Below are 20,777 nucleotides of genomic sequence, written 5' to 3' on the forward strand. Positions count from 1 at the left end.
CCAAGAGTTCTCATTCTGCCCATGTTTTGTATGAACACCTACAAAATTGTCCCCAGAGAGATATCATAGAATCATAGAATGGTTAAGGTTGGAAGGAACCTTTAAGATCATTAGGTTCCAACCCCCCCTGCTGTGAGAAGGGACAGTAATTTGCCATGCACAAGATTCTTAAACATATGTTTTACTTTAGATGTGGTACAAAATCAGTTCCTAATTGCTAATACTTCTGTTCTTTTGCTCTGAACAACACAGCTACATGTCAAATAGAAATCCCAGAGATAACGACTACAGCACATTGCATAAAACACTTTTCCATTCAGTGCCTACTGTGTATTTAGAATTATCGTAGTGTTGAACACTGTGCAGATACAAGTTCTTTGCTCCAGGAACTTAATGGCCAAGGTTAAGTTTCTCCCAGCTTATATTGATATAACTCACTAGTGTAATAAACACAGCAAAACCTGACTTACACTAAGCAGCCATGCATGGAACAAGCAAACCACATTTTAAACTTTTTCCTTCTAATAATTTTTCTGTGAAGGCAGAGTTCTGCGTACAATGTAAGTGGGCGATATTAGAAAAAGCAGAGAGTGTTAGAAAGGTGTTCTTTTGCTAAAATTAATCAATAAAAATCAACTGGGTGACAGAATGAAAAATTAAGTGATGCCATTAACCTCAGCACAGAGTTGCATGGGATACACAACACATATGCAGATACACACGTACACTGACAAGCAGCAATAGGTAAATATCAACCCCAAAGCCTCACCTACATCATTCTGTGTAAGAATTCGACGACCAGAACCATCCAGGTTTGCACTCTCAACCACAGACTGCTTAGCATCACACCAGTACACCTTGTCGGCTAAGTAGTCGAGAGCTATTCCACTGGGCCACACCAGACCAGTGCTGGCTATAACCTGGCGATCGATGCCTTCTAATGAAGAGCTGTCAATCCGGGGATTGACCCCCATGTCAGTCCAGAATAATCTCCTTTAGAAAACAAAATGCATACGGGAAGTCAGTAAGTAAATGTTTGTCCACCTCTCTGTGGAGCTCTTTCAAAGCAGAAAGATCAGGTCAGAGCAAGACAGGACAGGGGCAGATGAGAAAACTCCATACATATTAGCTGCTGATCTTTACACACTTGCCATAAGACTCCAGGTGATTACACTGGGATTTATGCAGGATCCCCGCTCTGTCCATTGGCACAAAACCTTTGAAAATTAACTCCTACCTGCACTCACTGCCAGATCTTCATATCTGCTTTTTGCCTTCTCCACACAACTGATTATAGCAGTCTAGCAAACCCACAAAACAGGGGCGATGCATTAGCCAGCCCCTTGTCTTAACAAGGGTGTAACAATGCATAAATGCAACTAAAATTACTCACCACCCACAGAAAGCAAGCAAGAGTCCACGGGTTATTTTGTTTTTTAAAAATAAACCAGTATCAGGCCCAACCTCTTTTCTTGTAATAAAATAATTATCCTTAGGATCTCCCTCTAGAGTCCTGAGTGTTACTCACTGAGTGCTAACTGTTTTTCAATGGACAGTGCTAGATGACAGCTCAAAATGGGAGAGCCAAACACACAAATTACTTCTGAAGTCTGAACTCCAGTCTTCCCAGGCATCAGCTGTCTCTGTCAGGTTTATTGAAATAACACACAGATTCACTTAGCTTTATTTACCTGAGCAGTTTTGCTGTAGCCAATTCAGGGATCAGTATTTTCAAAAGCCTTAATTGTGTCTCAGATCCCTCTTTAATACTGATTTTACAATTACAGACATTGCTATCATGTTTGTTCCTCCTTTCACCATCAGTTTTCTAATAAGGAAGGTTTTAGTGATGTTCGCTCCTCTCTTTCCCCTTGTAGCCTCTGCTTCTACCAATAATTCTAATAAGCAAGCTCCCTGAACCTACCTGCTCTTAAAAGTTTTCCTGCAAAATGTCTCTATTGCATCCAACTTCTACTGAAAGACCTTAAAAAAGAGTGAAGATAACAAAATATCCTCCTCAACTCAGTTTCATTCCTTCATTCATCGGTACTTAGCTATAGCAGGATATGAGCACCAAAAGAAACCCCAAAACCAAAAAACCCACACCCCAAAAAAAACCCCAAACACAACACAAAACAAAACACTACACAACAGATTTACAGTCATTGTACTACAGGCATATTGGCTGAAATCCAAGGGGCTTTGCCATTGAATAAAATGGCCAGAATTTCATCAAGAGGTTAAACATCCTGAACTCCTGTGATCATCACAGCACTAGGTGAGAAGATACAAGGTGCATTCATATCATTGAATCTCCACAACCATAGATTTGGTTTAGTTTCCTCAGAAACTGAAACATGGCAAAAAAGTCCATTGAAAGCACCGTCAGTTAAAAGTGACAGCCTTCTTCACCCTGGTAGATATGGAACCATCAAAGTTTGTAGCATGATGCTTACAAGTTGTGTTTCTCTTTACCTTAAACTGCATAACAACATCTGTAATGTTTCCGGCATTTCTTTATTTTTAATCTATATGAGAAATGAACACATCCCAACTCACAAAAGAAACTCAGCAATGAAACATTGCAGTTCACACAACTCTGCAAAGCAGTGACTACCCTAACCTGAGACTAAGGCACTTTTTGACTACCAAAAGGGCAAGGCTGTCATGCTCATTTCTTAAAAGCCTCCCCAAGTATTAGACAATTAACCACGTTTATCACTCCTTACTTAGCAAATGGGTGAATGGCAATCCCTCGGGGCTGGGAGATATCCTCCCAGATGATCATTTTTCTTTGCATTCCATTCAGATTGCTCCTTTCAATCCGTGCCTTCCTGCAACACACATGGCAGTGTTAGGTCCTCCCTGCTATCTTTTTAATTACCTTCTCAGGCAGAACATTCTAAGGTTTTGCATTACTTTAGTTTAGCACAAAACTCTAATAAATTACTTCACAGTGACAGGAAGTAATCCTGCTGATGTGGGATGCCTAGTTGTGTTATCAATAAGTAATTCATGTTACAACCTCATTATCTGGTGCAGAGCATGATGATTAAATACCTGCTGCTCTGCAGGAGACATGAAGTTCTCCTTTTTTGGGCAAATAATGAGTTATAAGTATGATTGCTAATAGATAAAAGTTAGCTTTGAAGGGAGTCAGGAGGAAAACAATCTCCTAACTGAATGGCATTATCAAATGCATAAAGAATTTTTTTAAATTGTACATTTGCATAGCATTTTTCATGCAGAAATCACCAAGCATTCTGCATACTGTATCGATTTTCGGGCAACAATGAAACTAAGGTTTTTATGATCACTCATAAAATCTATGGCAGAGTCAAGTATAGACTCTACATTCTTAGTCTCCCAATCCAATTTTTTTCAGAAAACTGTACCTATTGCTACAAACTTCACCTTGTCAAACAAGTATCAGCCTCTGCCTGGAAGCAAGCTTATCTGAACCTGCAAAGAAAGTCTACACAAAGATGTAAGGGGAAATATATTCATGGAAACGTGGAATACATACAGGTAAGTGCAGTGAGTGCAAAGGAAGGGGCAGATACCAATTCACAGCTTCACTTTTGGCTCTTGTCTTATGGAGACAAACGCCACAATTTCCCATTTCACAAGAACCACTGGAGCACAATCATGTAGACAAGATCGTACCTCATAGCAAGGAAGTGGACTAGGAGTGTTTTTAAAAGGGCGATCTGGACATTCAATCCACTCTTTATTGACTTTTTACTGACCCTGGCTGTGTTTAAGTGTCGTTTGGATGTGGTGTTGGTTTAGGGGAGAACTTTGTAGAGTAAGGATGATGGCTGGACTCAGTGATCCCAAGGGTCTTTTCCAACCTGAATAGTTCTCTGATTCTATGGCATATATTATGGGTCATACTGAAACATCATGACCACTTTTCACGGAGTCTTCACTATGTGTTCTGATCTGACACTGCCTTTTCACCAAAGGTCAGGTTTGCTTCTTTGAACTTTCATAGATATCAACTGAGAAGTGAAGTTATATTGTCTGCCAGTGGTCATTCTTCTCTTATCAGAGATAATTGACAAAGACTCTCCATTAGCTTAAAGGGTCATGATTCTAGCTGTCAACAATGCTGACTTCTGCCCGAGATATACTTGGTGCAGTAATACTAATTATTTATATATGTATGTATATATAGGCATAAAGATATAAAGATATACCTATATATACACACATGCAGTGTATGTATATAAATACGCATGTATACATATACGTGCCTGGGTCCACCTATGTATATGAATATACATGCAGTACATGCTTGAGATTCCTTGCAACTAAGTCCAAACCTTTGCTTCTTGGAAAGACAAAGACAAAAATACAAAAGCAGACTCAAAGTGAATTTCCAGCATTTCAGTTTTAAAGAACCTCCCAACTGTATAAACTTGAGATTACAGCTACCCAATCAGAATGTGAAGCCTTGCTGAATTTAGAGTGATATCTCAGCTATTTCTGTATTGCCAGTCATTTATTCCAAATATTTTATGACATGCTTCAACATAAATGCACTGTGGGGAGCATGTACCCTCTGTCTGTCCAATACAATTTGCGATTAATCCAGTCCACAGCAAGGCCTTCGGGTATATCTATAGCTTCATGAATAACTTTTTCACGATTTGAGCCATCCAGATTAGCTCGTTCTATCCATTTCAAGGCGGTGTGAGCAAAGTAGATCTGTGAAGAAATAACAGATGAGGTGTTACTAGTTTCCATCTCATTTTCGTCTCTATTTCCCTTGTCTATAGTTCCACTTTTCAAAGAACTTTTTAATCTTGAAAGTTCTCTGAACTTCTTGTTCACAAAAAGCTGCACAGGTAACCTGTGATCCCTGATCAAATAAAAAAGGCACTTATCCTTCAACCAGGATGACTTCTACAGACAGCTTGTGCTTAGCTGTAAATCCTGGTTGCCCTATATATAGCCCTCTGAATATCCTGTGGTTTTATTTCAGCAAGAAGGTACCTTGCATGAAACACAGCTGAGGAAGCAGAGTAGGAGAACACAAGAAGGTGCGATTTTATCCTTGCACTGGCTGCTCACTTTAAAAAGGAGTAGGGGGAGTGAGGGGAAGAGAGTAGTAGTGTGTGTCAAGTAGCTGGGAAGGGAAAAGGAGTTACAGAATTTGCCTCTATTTTTCTCTCTTTCAGCCTCTATGTATCTTAATTTTGTTTACCAGGTCTCTATTCTGTAAGTCTCTAACATTTCCAGAAAAGGCTTCTCAGTTTTGGGTCAAAACAGAAGTTCTCTGCTGGTGGGAATCTAGGTTTGTGTGTTCCAAGGATGAGGAAATATTTTGTTTCATATTTGATATCCAGGGGGAGCCAAACACCGTATAGCAGAGCTATATACAAAGCCATGCTAAAGTTTCCTTTGCAAATGGTAGCAACGAAACAGAACTGCTTCTAGCAGTAAAGCAGCTAATTCAATTTCCATGGCATCATGGAGCAATCCTGGGCTAATTTGCCTTGCACCTCACTGTTTGCCACCAGGACCAGAATGCTGCAGCCTGACCATTGCTCTTCACCTCCCCTCCACATCCTCCCTGCTGGTCTGTCAGGCAGAGCACCCTGCAGAAGAGGAACAAGGGTGTGTACCCAGTGTCCCTGCAGCAGCTGATTTACATTTGGCACAGCACACAACTGCTAGTGCCTCAGCAAGGCCCTATTTCAGGAGCAAGTGGCCATGTTCCAGCAGCACCTGAAACCATCCTTCCTTAACCCAGATCTGGTAACGTTTGCATTTATTTAGCTGTGTCCATCCAAGCCTTGAGATGTTTCCAGTAACTTAACTGAGTTCCTCATCAGCTTCCACTGTACCACTCAGTATCTTTTTGTAACACTTTTACAGTGTAAATAAGTCTCACCATGGGAAAAAATAAGTCTGCCACAGAAGGTTTAGCAAAGCTGAACTCTTTTTTTCCCACTTTGCAGGCAAGGAGTAGGGCACTGGGATGCAGCCACACAAGCAGCTCTTTATGCAGAGAAGACTCCCATTTCCAACAGCAATATCTTGTGATATGAGGAAATATTTTGTGAAAGCAACAAACTCAGCCAGTATTCAGCATTTTAGTTCTGTATTGCCAGGACTTGGGAATCAACTCTTGTTAAGACTACTCCCACATTTAGTAGGGATGGTGGGATGTAGCTGTACAGAAAGAAAAAGATACTGTTGCTTTTATAGCTACCCAGTGGGGGAAAAAAAAACAAAGCACAAAGGAAAAACCCCCACAGTATATTTCCAGAAAACTGTACTGAAATCTTAAGGAAGAAAACTATCAGTCACACAAAAGTTCTTTGAAATTGAAATCATACCTGAAGTGAATTTAGAAATCCAGATTCTCTGTGAATTAGCCGTGTCAATGTACAAAGCACATTCAATTGGTAAGTACAGGATGAAACTCTTCAACTAGTGTTTGGCAGCCTGTACCAATTGTACTCCTGGGCAGGCAACAGAGCAATGAGCAGCACAATGTGTAATCTGGATCACTGACAGCAGAAAGGCTAAGGCACATGAAAGCCCAATCCGTTTGTCCTTGCAACGCTTCAAAATCCTCTCATTTTTAATGCCTTACCTTATTTTCCACTGGGTCAGAGTCCAGTGCTAAGACTATTCCCATCTGCCAGTCAAGTAAACTTGCATAATCTGTTCCATCAAAACTGATCTGTCTGATATCTTGGCCATTTGCAAATAGCAAAAATGGCTTAGGTCCTGTTAATAAAAAAAAAATTGCACATATGCTAATTCCACTAGGTTCAAAGCAGCCTCTAGCCTGCACCACTACCTAGCTAATTTTGTAAGTAGTTAACAGTGGAGGACAACATAAGGAACAGAAGCACAAAGAAACAAAGTCTCTTGTCATACATTCCACTTGCCTCAGAAATCAAAGATAAACATCAATATAGGTTTTCAGTATCAGTGCCTTGCCCAAGATTAGCCTCAAAATTTGTGATAAAGGCAGTAACTAGCCCCACTGCAATTCACACTGAGTGAATGATCCTCAGGACACTCTTCCCTCTGCATTTCCCAGCATCACCACAAATGACAGATCATTTGGCTTTAGCACATGAGAAGCATTTCACAATAAAAACAAGAAAAATGCTGTCCTCCAAAAAATAAAGCTTTTCCCTTATTCCATAAACAAATCACACACTTCTCTTTCCTCATCTTTCATGTAATTGCTTATACCTTGCTGCTCACTAGAGTCTGCCCTTTTCTCAGAGGAAACAGAAGGGTCTGGAATCTAAACATCACATTAAATACCTGGGCTTCCTAGGGCCAGTGGAGGGGAAATATTCTGGTAGAGAATGTCCTCAACAGACAATTTATTGCCCTGCTCTGCAAATATGGACAACTCAACCCCAGTTCTTTAACACTAGACAGAAACTACACCCACGTTTAGATGAAGGTGCAAAAATCTGAACACTGCAGATAGGCCTGCACATTACAGGAGCCCAGAGTGAAATGCAGTTGTATAATGGACTGAACCTTCTGTGAGGGAAACTGAACCACATGGTAATACTTTCCAAGCTTCACAAAGTAGCAGAAAACCAGTGCAGAAATGGATCCAAGTTATGCAATCCACTTTAAAGGATGCTAAAATGTTGTTGCTTTCATTGGCAGAAATATGCAGGCATGTCAAGATACCAACCTATAGCTGTGCAGTGCTTTCTGTCTCTCTGAAGCTTATATCCAGGAAAACAAGCACACTCCCAGGAGGACGGGCTTAAAGAAGAACATATCTGACTGCAGCCACCATTATCAGGAGATGTACAACCTTAAACAGAGCATTTGAAAAATTTAACTTTGCCATTCTAAGAAAAAAAAACACAACACAATAAAGTCAGAGTCAAGAAAATTATTCACTCTGCTTAGGATTTCCACAGTGCAAAGCTTCTCAGTGACTAACAGATTTACTGAAAGGCCTCCTGCTGGAAGCAGAAGTCCAGTGAAATGAAAACAAATTAGTAGTCACTTCTTCCAGAGCTTTTCCTGAAAATTCACATTGCAAGATAGGGTTGATGGGAGATGGGATATATGAAAAGAGCTTCCAGGTGTTCATTATTTCACAGAACTCCTTCTCCCATGCAGATCCCATCCCATCTACAACAGAATAACAAATTTTATCAGACTTTGCTCTCCATGCAAAGAAACTGCAGATTAATGCACTTCTCCCTCCAGAAGTTAATTAGGGTAAGATGGTGAATTGATGAACACTGACTTTCTAATACAACAAACCAAGATTTCATACAAAATGAAGGTATTCTGTCTTCTCAGGGTTGTAAAATGCTTATATCCACAATGCCAGTGTGCACTTACTCTGTGGAGTGTCCCCAGGAAAAGAGCAGCACTGACCTAATAATCTATGTAAACAGTACAGTCCACAGTACATAAGGGGAAGGGGATTTTTCAAGGAGTAAGGCTGGCATTAATGGATCTATCTTGGCTCCTAAAACTGAAAAGATGGAGTTGAAAAGCTGCAGTCCCCTGAATCTGAAAAGCTGCTTGAAATGGGGAAAGACAGATTAGTGGGAGTAGCAGCTTCAAATATTCTGACTGCAAAAATTCCATTTCTGGGTAATCAGATGAAATTACTCTAAGTTATAGTGACTCTGAACCTGGGTTGCACAATGCCCATTAAATCGTCTTTAGATTTCACCCAAGCTCTAGTTTTTGTACCTATACTTGCCCTAAGATATAAATTTTAGATGTCTTGTGCAACAAATATCTGGGGGATGCCTTGGTCCATGCTGACAACAGAAGAATTTGGCCTGAAAAAATTGGATATTGCTGCTAAAAAGCATCTATTAAAAATGGAGCACTCAAAGCACCTGATATTCTATTGCTTCCTATCATGTACCAGCATTTAGAGCTGTGCAAAACAAGTTTAAAATGCCACAGTTCATTTCTGGCTCTCAAGAACAAAGAAAGTTTAGCTGCCACTACAGCTAGAAAAAATATTACTTACCTGTGCATGCTTTGCCATCTGTTTTGAGTACAGATCCTTCAGGACAAAAGCAAACAGGCCCTTTAGATGTTTGAATGCAACCATGGCTACATTTGGTGTCATTACTTGTACAGGAAATTAGCTCTACAGTAATTTAAAGAAAAGAAAAAGTCTCTTAAATGATGAAAACATTTTTTTACTAAGCTCCGTGAAAGAGATTTTAACAATTTCTTAATTAGAAAAAGAAAAATAAAGAAACAATAAAAATAAAAAAGAAAGTGTGATGTTGAGAATGCAACACTTCTGTGGTCTTTCTGGGATTTATTTAGGTTTGTTTTGGTTTTTTTCAAATAATTTTTCCCATCCCCTCTTAATTATAGTGAAGGAGAAAGCCCAGATTCCTTCCTAACAGAGAGGGAGAAGTGGTTCTTGGAGGACTAAAATAGATAGACTGGCTGCTAGAGCCTGCTAGACCCTGCTACTGTCTCGTAGGAATATTTAATACATCCCAGGTCCTGCTCCTGCCATGATCCAACTCATTGGTGTGCACTGGCACTTCTACTTGGAGAATATACCAATGTTTTGTTTCCAGAAAAACAAGGTAGAAGGACCCTTTGCTTATGCCTAAGTTTCACTTCATTATGAAAGAGAAAAGTGACTGAGAATATCTCAACACCTCAAAACTAGGATGCATTTCTCATTTTGTGTACCAGATTTACTTTAGAAAGGCTTATTTAATTTGTATGCTGAGTATAGACAATACTGCATAAAGAGGGAACAAAAACCTTAATTTCTGACTCTTACTGTGACTAAAATATGGTCCTTGAAGCTTATGATAGACAGACCTTTAGGTTTTCCCTCCACGTCTCTGTATTCTCAGCATTTAGTTTAGTCACATTTATTCAGTTTCACAGAGCTTCCTGGTTTAAGTACCTACATTACATAGAAAAGTTCTCTCAGGCAGACTTCTTATACACAATGTAATTGACAAAAGAAAACAAACAAACAAAAGCCCAAAACACCCACAAGTACAGCAGTCCTCCAGAGAAAACAACTTCAAGATTGCTTCCATGTGTCTTATTCATTGTAAACAGACACACATGCATTTAATTTAATTAATTTCATCCACATTAGGAATGCTATCAACTCTGATCTGAAGCGAAAAGATGATGCTGTAAGCTGCTCATTCAGAGACTATACGAATTTTTATGCAGGTCAGACAGAGTGAGCCAAATTCAGAGACCATATATAAAAAGATAAAATTGCTTATCCACCTGGATTGTGCCACAGAGACTAAACTGAGCAACGAGGTCTGTCTCTCTAGAGACCTTTTTTTTTTCTTGCTCCTGAAGAGGCTCACACGTCACTTACACCTCCTTAAACATGACATCTGAATTTGGTTCACTCAGTTTAAGCTGATCCTGCTTACGTAATAAGGGATTGGAAGCGAGCAATGCAAAACGCAAAACTTCCAGCAGTTCCAGTGTTAAATGAGGACTCTCTCCAATATCATACTGGGGGCATTTATGTCTTACTGCTTCTTACCATGACATGTTTTCCTATCAGGCAGCAAAACAAAACCTCTCGGACAGGTGCAGTAATAGGAGCCAGGGATGTTCACGCAGCCCAAAGTGCAGCCATGATTCCAGAAGCCACATTCATTGATATCTGCCAGAATAAGCACTTGCTGTGTCAGAATAACATCAACACCCAGCGTCAGAGAATTAGACTAACGAAACAAACTAGCAGTCTTCAAGAAGAACCTCTTTTTTTCGGTTCATTTCACAAAAATATGTTGGTCCTAACAGATGATAAAGCAAGTGTGCAGACCTTATTCAAATATGCTTTAAAAATCTTCTAGCAAAACCTACTCAGGCTGCATGTGTTCAGCTTAGGTGCCTGGAGGACTGTCAAAAATACGCCTTCCCATACAGATTACATTACCAGTTAGATCTTGTGTGCACCCAAGAAGTTATATTAGACACTTTCTTCAGACGAAAATTCTTTTTAAAAATTTGACTGCACTCAAGCAAAATTCTCAAAACAAAGAAGTGGTCTAGAATTTGAAAATCAGAAAGCAATCCTGGTGAATTTCCTGAGAACTGCAGGACTGCTGCTCAGGCAGATCTGCGAACTCTGTAAGCTAGGAATTTTAGTGTCTATGTCTTTTCAAAACCATTCATGTAATGAAAACAATGATTCTAAAAGTGATATGTTAATTAGTAGTAGTAATGTTAGGTTTTTAGTAAAACTATCCAGATAAAAAAATTTAGAAGCAAGGTAAGAATTTGTGCCTTTTTTGAAAGTAGGACTTCAGAAGTCGTGTTGTTGCAGTATATTTCAATGTTTCGCCTTTGGTGATATTTGGTGATAATCTGTTTTAATTTTTACTTAAAAATTAAAACAGCACCCAGAAGGATGTCTAGTTATCTGAAAGCTTCTCTAACTACTCAGGCTAAGACCAAAATCTCTTGCAATACCATTTGAGACGTTTACATGGGTCTCCTTTTAAACTATTTCAGACCCTAAAAAGACACAAAATTGAAATGGCATAACTGGAATTTTTAAGATCTGAGTAAAATAAAAGAACAGAAGAATTTTTCATCTGATGGAATAAAGTTGATGAGGGATTCATGTATTACCTTCACAAAACTGCTTATTTCGACTTAAAATAAAGCCACTGGAACATTTACATCGATGAGTCCTTGAGTCTGGTCTGCAGATTCTTCTTCTGCACTTTTCTTTGTGAACATCACAAGCTACTTTTTCTGGAAAAACAAACATAGTGTAAATGTAGTGGAATTCTTACCATATCAACCTTCAAGGAAAAACTATTTTGAGCAAAGATGCTCAGTGATGTGTCTAGTTCTCAAAAGTTACTTTTTCAATCCAAGTAACTCCTTATTAATAAAAAATAACCTATATTATTTTCTATTGGTAAAATTAGGCCATAAAGTCACTATTAAAATGAAAGTACTTGGAAGACTAAGAGTAGGTCTGTGTGAATGATCGTTTCTAGCTCCCTGTCAGCACAAGATCTAGAGAGTTCCTGCAGTAGGGAATGGTTTGGTTTGGGTGCATATGTATAGTGACTACGAAAGGGAAATCTCTGTGTAGCAGGCTTCATATGCTAACAATCCTGCATGGTATTATACATTACCAGGCTCTGCAAAACACTCAGGAAGAAGAGAATGACAGAGAGAGAACACACATCCAGAAAGAGAGAGAAAAGAGATTAAAAGAGAGTGAGTATATGAAGGCTGGAAATTAATACCACAAAGCAGTGCTAAAGTCAGACATCATTTAACAAAAAAAACTAACTGAACACATCATAATGACCATACGCTTCATTTGGCCAAAAAGTTTTATCACAGACTAGAGAACCTTTGTGTGGATCCTGGTGAATATAAGTGTTATAAATCTTCAACTCAGATTTAAAACTTGGAATGTTCTGATGCCCAACAAAATATGCCCAAAGTTTCTTCAAAAGAAGCAGAAAAGTGTTCCCAATAGTTCTCTAGAAACCATCCTGTTTCTCCTGCTTCCGAGAAAAAGGCAAACATGTATTCAGGAAACTTTTTCATGAAAATTATTTGCAGAGCCCAGTGTCTGGGCTCAGCTATCTTTTAGAGCTGGTGCTTTCACAGATATGCAATGCTCATGGTCTTATTTTTGTCTCCCAAACTATTATTTTTGTTTTAATCTTCTTCTAGGGTTGCTTGCCCCTTTTCTAAGCTAGGAATAGCTGAACTGCTGCTACTCAATGTGGGTCTGTAGCCATCCCCATACAACACTGTCTTTGCCCCCTGCTGTCTCTGTAACATAAAACAAACCATGGGCTCATTCAGGCAGAGAAGAAATTTGCAAGTGAACAATTTTCTTGTGCTATTTCAAATTCATAGTCTGAATTCGAAGGGATGAAAAACAGCATAATATTTAAGGTTGACATTTAGTCTTCTGCTAGCCACAACAGAGAAAATGCTGGCCATTTAGTGGAATGACAGATCACATCTATAAATAACTGAAATAATTTTCCAGACACTTCAGCTTGGCTGAAATTATCAATATTGCACTTGCATCAAACTGATTAATTCTGTTCTAACAAATGTTGCATCACTAAATGAAAAATTATGAGTGAATGACTAGGTGGATATTATGTATGTTATTCATCTTCAAATACAGAATTGTTAGGATTACAAAAGTGTAAGTCCACGCAATCTCAAAAGAGACTTATGTGGGGAAGAAAAGAGCAGTTTCCCACACAGAGTAAAAAAGAAAAAAGACCACATTGAAGGCTGCATCTTATTCTTATCCTTGGTGCTGTATTTTTGCCCCTTGCTTGTACCATTATTGGTCTGATGAGACCCAAGACACCCAGAAATTACAGGAGAAATAACAGAAGCAGTAATTTTGCCATTTGGCAATTGCAACAAGATATTATTTTTTAATGGAATAATTACTAGAACTTAATATTGTCAAATCAATGTGTAAAAAAAAAACACCACCACATTTCAAAACTTACAGTGAATGGTGACTGAATTATTAATTACAATGTTTATAAGGCAATCTTTTCTGGAAAAAACAACCACTACGAAATATTTTTCTATTTGCTTTTTGGTGGAGTTTTTTCCTCCTTCCACCACTTACATGAAAATGGGTGTTCTCAGGTAATAGCCTAATGCTCTTATCTTACACTGGAAAGAAACACAATGTAACTCCTCAAAAAAAAAAAATCCCAAATGTACCCAGTGCTATTAATCTGCCAGACAAGATACTTAAAAAAAAAGTCCAGAGGCAGTCTTTGACATTTTAAGCTACTGAAGATATTTTATGAATCATTAATAAAAGAACATTCCAGTAAGCATTTACAAATACACACACTGTCATCAAATCTAGGGCTAGCTCTCAAAGAAAGTTGAGGTAAATTAGAGGCCACCTGCAAGATACTGCCAAGCTGAAGTTGTTGTGTTGGGTTTTAGCAAAGTCGTAGCTGAATTAACGCTGTTCACTGTAGTTATTAGCACTCACCAATCCAGGAAAGTCTTTAGAAAGAGAAAGGGAAGAAGGGACTTGAGGAATTTATGTAGTAAAGTAAATAATCCAAATTCCAGTAAAAAGTCAAATCATGTCAGTTGAGCATTTCTCATCAGTTCCCTTTTCATCTGAAGGAACTCATTTGCTATCTGCTTTAAAGAAGGTCTCATAACTCACGGCTGACGCTACATTGCAACATACACTTTCTTAGGTTGTACAGAGCATCCAATTAGTCTAGGTATGATTTTATCCCCAGGTTTCTCTGTTGTCAGATCAGCTATAAATCACATTTCTACTCCAGGCTCATTAGTCCTCCTTTCTTCCTACTTCTTTCACTGGGTAAGCCAAGCAATGTACCCGCAAAGTCAGAAAGTTCAGCCTTTTAAGCTTCTGTCTACTCCATCACTTCCCAGACAGTTTTACAAGAAGGTATTGGAATCAAAAAAGGTCCTACTGCTGAAAACACTTACTATTGAACAAAAATTTACTGAACCTGTTGGAAGTATAGGCATATATACTGCAAGGCATCTAAAACTACTAGTAGTTTATTTATTACTAGAGGTGGGAAAACCCTCTTTCCTGGAAGGTGGCAAGAGAAACACTGGAGAGTAGTGTGTTCTGGTGGAAGAGGTGGAGTTAATTTTCTGAGAGAAGAATAAAAGCTACATGCCCTTAGTCAACGAAGGAGGGTGAGCTCCCCTCAAGGAGGGTGAGCTATCCATAGTCAACTACACTCATTTTCAGATCCGCAGGGAAAGGCAATGACGTGACCATCTCATCCTGTAGGCTGCAACTGATAAAAATTAAAGAGACCCAAGGATCTTATTTCATAGTTATTACGGCAACTTCAGGTCTGTCTAAAACAGGCTAACTTTTAATCCAGCCATTTCACAGCAAAGCTGAGACATCCACAAGATCTATTGTTACACATACTACATGCTTAAAACCTTCAGTGCCATAATAATCAGAGCTGTTTAGATGCACATTACAATAAAATTTACCTAAAGGGACAGACATTTGATGAAGATAATCTACACAGGGGATTAAAAAGTTGTGTGCTTTGTGCATTTAGCAGGAAAGTATACAAACTTATTTTTGTAAACAAAGGGAAGAGAAGGAGAAAGTCACATCTGTCTGCATCTATATTCAGATTGATGAAATGAGCAGTTCATGATCAGCTCAGATATACCAGTCAAGTTACACACACCAAAGGGAACTGTGGATCACTGAAGTTAGAGGAAGCTATTTCCTTTATTTCACCGAGGGTTGGAATTTGGCCAAAGAAAATTATTACTGTGAAAAATAATAAAATATTACATTATTATTCTCACACATACAACTGTATCGTTACAGTTTACTTACCAAAATCCTGAGAATCTCTTCTTGCACCTGGTTGTCTAAAAGGATGCACCACTTTTATCTCTGCTGGTGGAAAAAATGGTGGCTTCAGGCTAATTGTGACTACAACTTTTCCAGTGTACTTGTTGGCTCTCCATATCATTCCAGATTTCAACTCTGAATAGTACAGGTGCTCAGCAAAGAGAGACATACCAATCAATTGATGTCTACAACAAAGAGAAGATAATACAAAGTGGCACATTATGTATTTACTCACTCATACATTTCCTGAGCATCTAATTCAGGCGAGTTCACTGTAAATAAACTTTCTTTGTATTCTTTTATATATATCTTATGTTATCTGATAGATATATAAGAATCAGATGTGATGCCAGAGACACTTCCAAATAATCCAGCACCCAAAATCTTGCAGATTTGCAAGAAACAGATGCAAAATGTATAACCTGCATTTCTCACAAGTTATATGAGCTGTTATTTGGGACTGACTCAATTGGCAGAGAAGGCCTAGGTATAGCCTGGCTACTGGTGAACCCAGCAACTAAAATGAACACCTGCTTTGTTGAAGGATGCAGGCCAGATGAATTCCCTCATTTCCCAATTCCCAGTGCTTGCTCTGACACTTCTGTCTGTCCCAGAAAATCAGGGTGCAGATAGGGGTAGAACATTTCTGAGATCCATCTTGCCACTTCCACATCACAGGAATTTAGTTTCCATTCACTGGTCAATTCTCGCAGCCAACAGGAACCACAAAGGGGCCTTGTTTTAAATAAGAGTGAAAGCAGAAAAAAATACTTGAAGAGAGAATTTTTGCCTCCACTTTCTCCAACATATTCTGGGTGGAAAAAGGAAAAACCCTGTGATCCAGGTTCAAATGGAAGGTGTTAATTTCCAAGTGAACAGCAGCCAACTTGAGAAAGGGAAAAAGGGTAAGGAAAATTCCAAGATGACTGCTGACAATGTATGGAGAAAACATACATGAACACCAGCTTTGTGTTCATCTGTGCACCTGGTGTGCTGCCTATTTAAAGCAGCAGGCCAGCAAAACCATGGATTTTTCTCATTTTGCAACTGGTTTTTCCTATTATAGATACAGTGATCCAGCCATAGTGACAGAAATTGCAGTGATATAGAGTAACCTCTTCACAAGTACCTCACTGAAAACATGGCCACCGAGGAGCATCTGTACCATTGCAAAGCAGGAAGCCAAATGTTAAAGGCACCCAAAAGCACGTGGGACTAACAGTCCCCTCAGCTGTGCTTAGTCCCTGCACCAAGGAGCAGAGGGGAACAAGCCTATTGCTAGGACAGTTGTCACCACATCTGCTGATGCCTTTATCTGAACATCCCCGTTGGCAGCTATGGAGGACAACAGGCTTAAAGAAGGAAAGGTCTGATCTAGCTCAGTCTCTTGAGCACATCTCAGACACCTGAGCTCACCCATTGTGACCTTGGACAAATCATTTAATCTCTTTGCTTTTGGCTTCTTTATCTGCAGTAAAAGGCTACTAATAAACACTCAGAGAGGATTTCTAGGGATTAAGTAGTTATCATTTGCTAAAAGCTTGAGAGATGGAGAGTACTGAGTGGCAGTATTATCCTTATAATAGTGATTTTTTTTCCACTTTCCTAGCAGTAGTTTTAGATTTACAGTTGCAGACCATTTGTACTACACTTTGTACTCCTTACTGTGTTATGAACTAACAAAGTAAAAGGGAGAATGAAGAAGAGCACTGAACTGCATGCCCAATAAATTATTGTTTTATTTCTGGCAAGTTCAAGAAAACTCACCTGACAGGATTTTTGAGCAAACGAACAGCTCCACCACCATAGTCGCATGATCCAATATGGGAAACATCTTTCCCGTGGTCGTGTTGGATCCAGTAGAGCCTTGTGTCAACCAAATCTAGTGAGATGGCCTTGATTTTTTCTGTGGTTCTTAAAATATTTCTCACATCACTCCCACTGAAGGTCACCCTGTTTATGCTGGAAACTGTACCTTCTGAAGACCAAAATATTAGCCTGCAAGCAAGAGAATCATGTTTTGGAAAAATAAATAACAAAGCTCACATTTGAAAGATCACATCACTGCTACACACACCTTGTTTAGTTGCTCCTGTCTACAGAATTTTTCAGTCTTGCCACAGTGCTTTCAGAGCCAAAACTAAGAATAAAGCAAGGTACTTCCTTAATACATTCCCAGCTATTTCAGGGCAGCCCCATACACATCTCCCCTTAACATAGTTCTATTAAGAAAGAAAATAATTTTTCCAACAAACGGTTAGAAGCAATGTTACCACTAAATATTTTTTACAGTTGTTTTCTTATTTTAATAAATATGTTTCTATTAGAGACCTACTCTGTTCAGGAAGCAATGGGAGACTAGAAATTTCTTCCATGTAGGTCAAGCAGGAATCAGCCCAGCTTAACCACAATGCACTGTTATCTGTGTCTCTGCTTTATTCTGCCATGCAGTCAGAAAGGGGAAACTGGAATAATATCTCCAATCTATAGGGGACTCGTGCAAACTTGGGGAAAGGGACTTCTTTGAGGCAGATACACATTGCCCTATGCCTCTGGGGAGGAACCTGTCTCCAGAAACTCTAACTGAACACATCACTTAAGTGCTTAATTTAAAAATACCATTTATATTATTGTTCTCATTTCTTTCTGCTTTCCTACTGGGTATAGCAGATACACTGTGCTGTCATTACATTAAGATACAGTCAAAATACAGCTCCAATACTAAAAACAGTTATACCCTGAAGCTACTGATATGTGAAGTTATTAATGTGTCAGAACTCATATTTACCAATGTGACCTAAGGTTAACAACAGTTCTTCCAAAATAGGAAGTTATCCCTCACTCACATATCTTTTATTTTTTAATGTTTGGGTTTAGATTCTTTGCTGGTATTTCTTATGCACAAACATTCCATGAGGCCTCATAATTTTCCCTTGTCTTCACAAAATTCCAGAGTTTATATGTACAAAACAATGTAGCATAAACCCAGCTTTACTATGTTTATCATTTATTAAAGGCCCCAAAATGCATTAGATATAACTGGCAAGGGACTATATCAAATGAGTGGGCAGAATCAGCCCCTCGCAGCTTTTCCTCACTGTTACTGCTTTCTGCTGCCCTGAAACTTTGCTGTCTTTCACTGTCTTTGAAAAAGGAAGGGCAATGCCCCTTTTCCCTCAGCTCTCCTGACCAGTAAAATTTTCCCTGATGACCAAGAGGTTAGATTCTGCTTTAATCTATGTTGGGCTTTTCTCATGCACTTCTCTATTTATCCCTTACATGCTTATTAATCTTCTAACCTCTTTGGTCAAAGTTCAAGGAGATATTGGACTGTAAATCATACATTGTGCACAGACTAGCCCAGCAGCTTATAAACCACAATCATAGTACTTTGCATATTTTGAGTGCATTTCAATAAATTTACTAACCTAATCAGAATTACCTTCGTTCAGCCTCAAGGGTAATCCTTGTGGGGCGACCAGCGCCTCTCAGAAGAACTCGGCGTCTCTTCCCATTCATGTCTGTCACTTCTATGGTTGCTTTCTGTCTATTGGCCCACAGGATGTCTTGATTTATCCAATCAATAGCAAATGCTGAAATGCCTTTGTCTATATAACATAGTCTCTGTAAAAAGCAAAAAAAAAAAATAAAAAATAAAAAATTTACAAGAAGCATCCTAATGATTAGCCTGAATTTAACTTTCAATATAGGGAATAAAGTGCCAGACTGGAGCTTCTCATTTCATTCCATTCTCTCTCAAACCTGTAGATATTTCTCTTTTTTATTCTTTAATCACTTTCATTTGACCTTTGTACTTACACGTACCCCTTCTGAACTAAGTGTCCCCTGTGAAAGGGGACACTATTTTCTGTGAGAATCACACTGAACTAATCTTTTAGCTAGACCTTCTTGCATTTGGCATGCTATGAAGCACCCAGACCTGTATTGTTGCAGATGGAAGACTTCCTAACACACTGTTGTTAGACCCTGATTCTTAAAAAGCAATGTAAAATACAGCAGTGAGCACTCCACATGGGTCCAGGAACACTGGCAATCTCTCTCAAACAAAGGAAGGCTCTCAGAGCCTGAAAGTTCAGCCACAACAGCCTGCCTATCCTTCTTAATCAGCCAGATGCAATGAACTGCACAGCTTTTCTTGAACAAAGGATGAAGTACTAAAAGAAGCATTTATGCAACCACGGAAACAAATAAAAGGTTTGAGAAAAAATTAGTAGGAATTCAAGCACATTCTTCTCATTCTTCTCATTTGTGCCAATTCAAGTTGCAATAATCTGTAAGACAAACTTCCATAATGCTAGGGATTAATTTAAAACTGATAGAAACATTATTATCTTCAAAGTTTTAGGTTGTCTGAATTTCCTCTCCTTGGTTTTTAACTCACCTTCACTTGATACACAGCATATACTTAAAGGTAATGTGAATGCCAGTAAAGCAGCTTAGACTCGGGGCCATAGCTATTATGACAGCAAAAAACGAGTAAGTCTGAAGTGCTAACCAACAAAATGCCATGAGAGAATTTTACCTAAAGATCAGGTGGTTTCCATGGAGAATTTTGTGCCCATTATCTTGGAGAATTCCAGAGACCTTGTTACTTTACCTCTTGTTTTGTGCCATTCAGGTGAATTCTTTGAAGTAGTCGCCTTTCAGAGTCAACCCAATACACTTTATCATCTGAATAATGAAAATCCATAAGTGTTGACTGACCAGTATCAGCCACCAGCTTTTCATGATTGGTCCCTTCAGTGTCAATTCTAAAGATGGCGTTCCCATGGCTAAAAAGTAGGAATGGTGCAGGGTCTGACATTAAGAAAACAAAAAGACCAGTTAAAAGATAAGCATTGCACTTTTGCTGCAAGAAGTGCTCATCAGTATTATACTAGCCAAAGAGAAAGTTCAGGATCTAACTATCTCTCTCATATTTTAACAGTAATTTTCCAGGCATATGGCAGAGAACCAATAAAATATAAATCTAATGGTCCTTTACATGTATTGCTGAAAGCTAGGAAAATCTGAGTCATGAAATAGAGATTGCAGTGGTTGTTACCAAAAATCCCAACTCCTATAGCCTAGTCAGAGTTTCTAAGAATGCATGCCAAGAGAGGGTGGGAGAATTATGCCAAGGATGCATCTCCAAGTTAAAGACCACTTCCAGTTATAGTGCTATAGCAATAATTTATTATAGAGAGGTGATCTCATTTTAACTTTCCAAACAGGGAAACTGAAGATCCCCAGATAGGGCAAGGGAAGAAACTAGAGGCTGTGGAAGTTTCTGGTGATGCTGAGGGCTGAAAGAAAGTAAAAGACCTCAACTTAAAACTTCTACAGTTCCACAGCAACAACCCCTCACAGATAAAAATTG

General features: G+C 38.8%; 1 protein-coding gene across 5 annotated transcripts in view; it reads right to left on the bottom strand.

Annotated features, from left to right (window-relative positions):
• EGF (epidermal growth factor) overlaps nucleotides 1-20,777 on the bottom strand; it is a 62,732-nt gene that overhangs the window by 29,389 nt on the left and 12,566 nt on the right. For 4 of the 5 annotated variants that reach the window (XM_051619014.1, XM_051619011.1, XM_051619015.1 and 1 more), the window contains 12 exons: nucleotides 20,016-20,215; nucleotides 18,840-19,021; nucleotides 17,165-17,395; nucleotides 15,380-15,582; nucleotides 11,626-11,751; nucleotides 10,529-10,651; nucleotides 9,005-9,127; nucleotides 7,688-7,813; nucleotides 6,611-6,747; nucleotides 4,565-4,713; nucleotides 2,730-2,834; nucleotides 770-993 (listed from right to left, as the gene is read on the bottom strand). In XM_051619014.1, the coding sequence (XP_051474974.1) occupies nucleotides 770-993; nucleotides 2,730-2,834; nucleotides 4,565-4,713; nucleotides 6,611-6,747; nucleotides 7,688-7,813; nucleotides 9,005-9,127; nucleotides 10,529-10,651; nucleotides 11,626-11,751; nucleotides 15,380-15,582; nucleotides 17,165-17,395; nucleotides 18,840-19,021; nucleotides 20,016-20,215 (1,929 nt within the window). The remainder of the gene's footprint in view (nucleotides 1-769; nucleotides 994-2,729; nucleotides 2,835-4,564; nucleotides 4,714-6,610; nucleotides 6,748-7,687; nucleotides 7,814-9,004; nucleotides 9,128-10,528; nucleotides 10,652-11,625; nucleotides 11,752-15,379; nucleotides 15,583-17,164; nucleotides 17,396-18,839; nucleotides 19,022-20,015; nucleotides 20,216-20,777) is intronic. The other variant, XM_051619012.1, reaches the window with a different exon arrangement.

Source organism: Apus apus, chromosome 4 (genome assembly GCF_020740795.1).
Source record: "Apus apus isolate bApuApu2 chromosome 4, bApuApu2.pri.cur, whole genome shotgun sequence".
In the NCBI taxonomy this organism is placed as follows: Eukaryota; Metazoa; Chordata; class Aves; order Apodiformes; family Apodidae; genus Apus; species Apus apus.